Source organism: Humulus lupulus, chromosome 1 (assembly GCF_963169125.1).
Source record: "Humulus lupulus chromosome 1, drHumLupu1.1, whole genome shotgun sequence".
NCBI lineage: Eukaryota > Viridiplantae > Streptophyta > Magnoliopsida > Rosales > Cannabaceae > Humulus > Humulus lupulus.
In genome coordinates, this window is record NC_084793.1 from 198,061,332 (window position 1) to 198,067,961 (window position 6,630).

Below are 6,630 nucleotides of genomic sequence, written 5' to 3' on the forward strand. Positions count from 1 at the left end.
AGGAGGTCTGCTATAATTACAATATACATTGTTATGTAAAAAAAAATTGAGTTATAATTTATTCACGTGTCGAAAACAGATTTACCCCTATCGGTAAGAGGAAAAGTGATGCTCCTTCCTAAAACTTTCCCAATATGTTTATATGTGTGTATATATATGTATATATTTAGATTATGTCTAGTTTGATTGAGCAAAAAATTATTCAACAATCAACTTTAGGATATGTTTGGTAGGAAGGCGGGGGAATAGGATGGATGAGGAGTTTAGGTAGGATCAATGACAGAGATAAGGGGGGGGGGGGGGGGGGGGGGGGGGAAGTGGCCATGGCCCCCCAACTTTTTCTTAATTTGTTTTACCTAGTTATATTAATTAATAACTTAGTTATTATTTAATAAAAAAATAATAAACTAAAAAATGTTATAATTGAAATTTGGATTTAAAGTTTACAACTATGAACCAAATTATCCATAAGGCCCATAATTAAATTGGCCCATATTATTTGTTAGTAATCTTGAAAAAGTTAGTCTCTTTTATTTTTTTTAAACCCTGGTATTTTCCCTAAATGAATGAAGACAAATAGTATGGAGGTGGAGTCAATACCTGCAACGACTATATGCATTAGCATATAAGATCATACTGGTCTTTAATCTTCCTCTTCCACCAAAAATTTCTCCAAGAACGAGCCAATACCCTTCCAATCAAGACCCCTAGTCAAGGTCCTCCACCAAGTAATTAGTTATAATTATCTTTTATGTTTTTGTTATTCGTTATAATTTTTTTTTGGTTTATTTGTTATAATTTTAATATCTCATAGATTTTATTTATTAATATAATTAACTACATGCCAGCAACTAATTAAAATTTCATAAGAAAATATATATTATTTGTTACAAAGCAATACAAAAGGTTGATAAAACTGATATTGTTGGCTGCCAAATAAGATGTTATAATTTAATTGATTGAAAGATTGATTGTTTGCTATGTGATTATGGATTGTAATTTGTACATAATTACAATTGACAAATCTATTACATTTAAAATTATATATTTGTGTTGTTATAAATTTTTGATTTATTTTTCTCTTATATATAGTTTCACAATACAATTTTAGATTAAAATACTCTTCATGGTCATGGGAAAGGTAACCGTTGATGCATTTTTTAAAAGAAAAAACATTGAAGATCAACAATTTGGAGAAAATGGTCAAACATCTATTCCAAATTTTGAAAATTTAGTTCCCACACATTCTAAGAAGGTTCAAAGAATTGAAAGTGAAATATTTGATATTGCCTCTTTGGAGCGTGATCCTGGAAAACGTCCTCCAATTTGGGAATACCCAATCAATCAACAAGATGAAATTCATTGATCTTATATTGAAGCTGGACCATATCAAATCAAACTTGAAAGCTATCTGCCATCCGGATCAAAGGAGAATCTTCGACATTTTTGTAGCTCTTGGTTTGAGTTGTTTCCTCTTTGGCTAGAATACTCTCCATCAAGTGATGTAGTATTTTTGTTGCCTTGCTATTTATTTAGTAAGCCAATTGGACGGATGGAAGCAAACAAATTTTTTCTTGGAGGCTTTAAGAACTGGAAGAAAGTCAACGATGGAAATAATTGTGCTCTCTTATGACATGTGGGTAAAAGTCATATCTCGTTCATAAAAATAATGTAAAAGCCTACAATGATTTGATGAATGCTTCAATACATATTAGAGGTTTTATTGAAAGACAAACTTCTGAGCATATTGAGAATAATAGATTAAGACTTGAAGTTACAGTTGATGTAGTCAAATGGTTTGTCTTTCAAGCTTTTGCCTTTCGAGGACATGACGAAAGTAAAGAATCAATTAATCGAGGAAATTTTCATGAACTCTTGAAGCTATTGGCATCCTAAAATGATAAGGTAATGGTGATTTTTATTCTTTCATATATCATTTTCTAAAAATTGCATTCTTTTTTTTTCTTATATTTGTATGTTCTTCCATAAAATAATTTGTTTAATTAAAATTAATGTATAGGTTGCAAGTGTTGTTCAAGAAAATGCTCCTTTAAATGCCACATATACATCGCCTGATATTCAAAAGGAGATTCTTTATATATTTTCCAACAAGGTCAAGAAAGAGATCCGTCAAGAAATTGGAGATTCAAAATTTTGCATCATAGTAGATGAAGCACGTGATGTGTCCAAAAGAGAGAAAATGGCTCTTGTTTTGAGATTTGTAGATAAAGAAGGGTTCGTTCGTGAATTATTTTTTGGTGTTATCCATGTACGTGACACTACGACGTTAGCTTTGAAAGAATGTAAATTTTTTGTTATTTCTCAACATAATTTAGCTATTTCTAACATACGCAGACAAGGGTATGATGGAGCTAGTAACATAAGAGGAGAGTGGAATGGCTTGCAGGCTTTAATTTGTAATGAATGTCCATATGCATATTCCATCCATTGTTTAGCCCGTCGCCTCCAACTTGCTTATTTGCAGCTTCTTGAGAAGTAAGTCAAGTTCATCAATTTTTCTCTACCTTGGTTTTCATTATCAATATTGTTACTGCATCTTGCAAGCGTAATGATGAATTAAAGGAGGGTCAATCTGTTGAACTTGCTACTAAGATTGCAAATGATGAAATTGAATCAGGGACGGGGCTAAATCAAATTGGTACCTTAAAGCAAGCTGGAGATACTCGTTGGGGTTCTCATTTGAATTCTATTTCTAGCTTGCTCAAAATGTTTAATGCAACTTGTGTGGTTTGGAGTAAAATTGCAAAAGAAAAAGTTTCATATTCTCAATGTGGAGATGCAGATTTTGTTAGGGTTTTATGCCCTAATTACAACTCAAATTCTTTGTAATCTTATTTTATTATCAATAAAAGAATAGAGATCATTTTTTGACATGGTCAATCACTTTGCTCACATGTTTTATTTTCATGATTATTTGTTTAATATAAACTTCTATTAAATCCCAAGCATATAGCTAATCTTATTTATAGTGACGTAATCACAGTGGAATATAAATATGATTATATGTTCAAAATAAGTTAGTCCTAAGATTAGTCAGTGCACAGGATTTATACTGACTTGCTAATCTACGATATGATCTACTTACACATTACAATGTTATGTTATTTCCAGAACATTAGCAAAGTAGATAAGATCGGATGTATTTGTTACATCGGACAAGACCGATATTGACAGTTGATAAGATAAGTAAACATACTGTTATAATCTATTCTAGTCATATCATATAGTTGACCATAGGTCAATTCAATCTCAATTCTGAGTGGTTAGTATTCTAACTGGTTGTATTATTTGAGTTCTTTGACTTGTTCTTTACCAGCTTACCCTACGGACTAGCCCATACTTACATCTTGGGAACTCGGTAGTATAATTGAGTGGGAGTGTTAATCATAGATATGAACATCTATAACTTCTGATGAAGAAGTGAAATGATGGTTTCCTTTTAGTTTAGTTCAAGGTGTTAAATGATAGAGATCTCATTTCAGTAATTAAATTAGTTTACTCAAATATCATTTACAAGGAACTAAGTGTTTTAAGGATAAAATACAATGAGGGGTAAAACGGTATTTTAGTCCTGTCTCATTGTAGACCATCTATAGAGGATTGAGTGACAATTATGGTTGTAACGATGGATAATTAATAGCGTATCTATATTTGTTATAGAGTGTTCTATGAATTCAAGAGTGTAATTCCAAGTCTATAGTGGAGTCACGAGAAATTAATAAGTTAGTAAAATTATTTGTTAGATTTATGATAACTTATTGGAGCTTGATTTCATAGGCCCATGGTCCCCATTGTACTTTGGATAAAATCATCTAGATAGTCTCAATTAATTGATTTAATTATCAATTAGAACTATCAAAGTTGACCAGGTCAATTGTGGATAGTTTCACAGTGTTATGTAATTTTGAGAAGAAAAGATAAATTATGACAGATTTATTAATTAAGATAAATTGGTATCTAAATTAATAAATAAGTTTAAATCAATGTTCAAATTATAAATAATTAATTTGATAAAGGATTTAAATAATTATTTAATTAACTAAATTAATAGAAAATAATGCATGCATTGATTTTAAATCCAATGGGCTTATAATCAAATGAGAAATTTCACAGGTCTAAAGCCCATGATAGTTTCGACCTAGAGCTTCAAATTGGCTATTATTTTATTGATTTTTTAATTAAATTAAATAGCCTAATTGAGTCTATAAAATGAGTGCTTAGAGAGAAGTCATAAGTTAAGATTTCTGAGACGACAAATACGTTTAATCATTGGTTTTCTGATAGTTTTAGATTCTCTCTAAACACAAGTCCTTTTCTAAGCCTCTTTGATTATTTTCTCTTCTTCTCTCTATATCTATCTCATGTGTTGAGAATTGCCCACACTAGTCTAGGTGATTCTAAGGATACATTGGAAGACTGTGAAGAAAATAGAAGATTGGTTCAATTTCTTAATAATACTCTGCGACAGAGAGGATACAAGAGTTAGAGAAACTGAAGGAATGACTCTTTCATTCCGCTGCGTATACTGTTAGTATTCTTGTCTTTGTTTCTCTTTGAATTCAATTTTAGAAACATGTTCTAGGTTATCTCATATTAATTTGTTTAATATTAGATCTACATGAAAATAAATAAAGATCTTGTATAAAGTTTTCCCAGCAGATTTTACTTGCAATCAATTATTATCTTTTGAGTTTGTTTTCATATTACATCTTATGAAAGAGATTTTGGAAATTACTCGCATTCTTTGTGTAGCCTTACAATGAGAATCACAAGATATTTTTGAATGCTATGCATATTGTTGCAAGTACAAAAAGGCTACTTAAGAGCTTTCAAGATTCAGGATGAGATTCTTTCCTCATGAAGGTTACATCATTTTGTGAGCAACATCAAATTGATATCCCATATTTGGATGCTCAATATGTTGCAAGGGGTGGAATATCTCGAAATCAAAGATTAGTGTTATGCATTATTATCGTGTTGATATCTTTATTACTACACTTGACTATCAATTGCAAGAATTAAACTCTAGATTCAATGAACATTCAGTAGAGTTGCTTGTTCTTAGCACTGCTTTTGATCCTAGAGATGGATTTAAATTGTTCAAGATTGATGATATTTGCAAACTTGCAGAGAAGTTCTATCCTCATGATTTCTCAGAGCAAGAAGTAGTACATTTAAGAATTGAACTTCAACATTTTTTGCTTGAAATTCCAAATCATCTTGAATTACATAATTTATCTAGTATTCAAGAATTGTGTCAAGGCTTGGTGAAAACAAGGAAAGTAATTATGTATCCTCTTATTGAAAAATTACTTAGGCTTGTTCTTACTCTTCCTGTATCAACAACAACTACAATTAGAGCATTTTCTATCATGAAAATTATCAAGACAAAGCTCCGAACCAAGATTGAAGATAGTTTTTTGAATGATTGCTTGATTGTTTGTATTGAGAAAGAAATTGCTACAAAATTTAGTACTGAATCCATTATAGATGAGTTTGCATGTATAAAGAATCTTCGAGCACAACTTAAAATTGATCTTTTGAATTATTATTGTCCCTCTTTCTATTGAGATACTTGTTATTTGAAAGACTATAACTTGTTTTTAAAGGTTATATACATAGTATATTTGGATCTTTATGATGAATTATTATAAATTATAGTTGTATAACAATATGAATTATTATGTATGATATTTATTATACAATAACAAAATTGGCCCCCCTTGTCTATAAATCTTGGCTTCGTCACTGGGTAGGATGGAGATTATGATAACTTTCCTTTATGTTGTTTGGTATGAGGGATGAAGTTGGAAGGATGGAGAGAAGAATAATTATTTATATTACCATATTATCCTTTGTAATATAAATATTTGTTACTTTTTTAAAAGGATAATAATGGTATTTTACATATTTGGTTGTTTTTTTCTTGAATCCTTCCAAAAAGAAGAGGATTGTATTTTAATAGTTTGGAGGGAGACCCTCTCTCGCCATCTCTCCAATCCCTTTATCTCTCCCTCTTACCAAACAAGAGATTCTCCCTCTCCCTTCATCTCTCTCCCGCCACTACTCTCCATCCACCCTTCTCTTCTCTCTACCAAACATAGTGTTAGTTATCAGTTTTAGTTAAGATACAAGAAAAAATGACTCAAGCATGAAACTCTAATGTAGTTTTAATTTCTACATAAATGATATAATAAGTTGCTATTTGCCTGGACATTAAACAACTTTAATATATAATATAAAATATTAATTCTACAAGATACTATATATGGTATCAAACATAACTTAAGTTGACACAATACAAGTAACTGCATTTAATATGAAGTTCCACGTGTTATAATTTTAAATATTAAAACTATTAAATGTAAGGATAAATGTAGCTAAACTACCAAAACTTCATGATTGATTACACTTAAATACCAAAAAAAAAAAAAAATTAACAGCAAAACTACTTGAGCGGTCAAAACAAAGCGTTATTACTACCCACCCCTAACAATGTTTTTCTACTGGAATTAGTTGTGACTAAACTATCCAAATTTTATGGTTTATTACAGTTAAGTACCCAAAAAAATTTTATGACAAAACTATCAAAACAATTAAAACTTTAAT

The 6,630-nt window shown here is 30.3% G+C and overlaps 1 protein-coding gene across 1 annotated transcript; it reads left to right on the forward strand.

Annotated features, from left to right (window-relative positions):
• Window positions 1-1,607: 1,607 nt before the first annotated feature.
• LOC133826564 (uncharacterized) lies at window positions 1,608-5,591 on the forward strand. The gene is made up of 4 exons (XM_062258803.1): window positions 1,608-1,640; window positions 2,021-2,269; window positions 2,566-2,814; window positions 4,950-5,591. Exons 1-4 carry the CDS (start codon window positions 1,608-1,610, stop codon window positions 5,589-5,591), a joined length of 1,173 nt encoding a protein of 390 aa, XP_062114787.1.
• The last annotated feature ends 1,039 nt before the right edge of the window (window positions 5,592-6,630 follow it).

Bases quoted from the DNA above. Each gene is read 5' to 3' on its own strand.
- LOC133826564 (XM_062258803.1), top strand. From the start codon at position 1,608: ATGGAAATAATTGTGCTCTCTTATGACATGTGG. The intron at 1,641-2,020 runs GTAAAAGTCATA...ATTAATGTATAG, and splicing joins TGCTCTCTTATGACATGTGG to GTTGCAAGTGTTGTTCAAGA. The intron at 2,815-4,949 runs GTTTTATGCCCT...ATATGTTGCAAG, and splicing joins GAGATGCAGATTTTGTTAGG to GGGTGGAATATCTCGAAATC.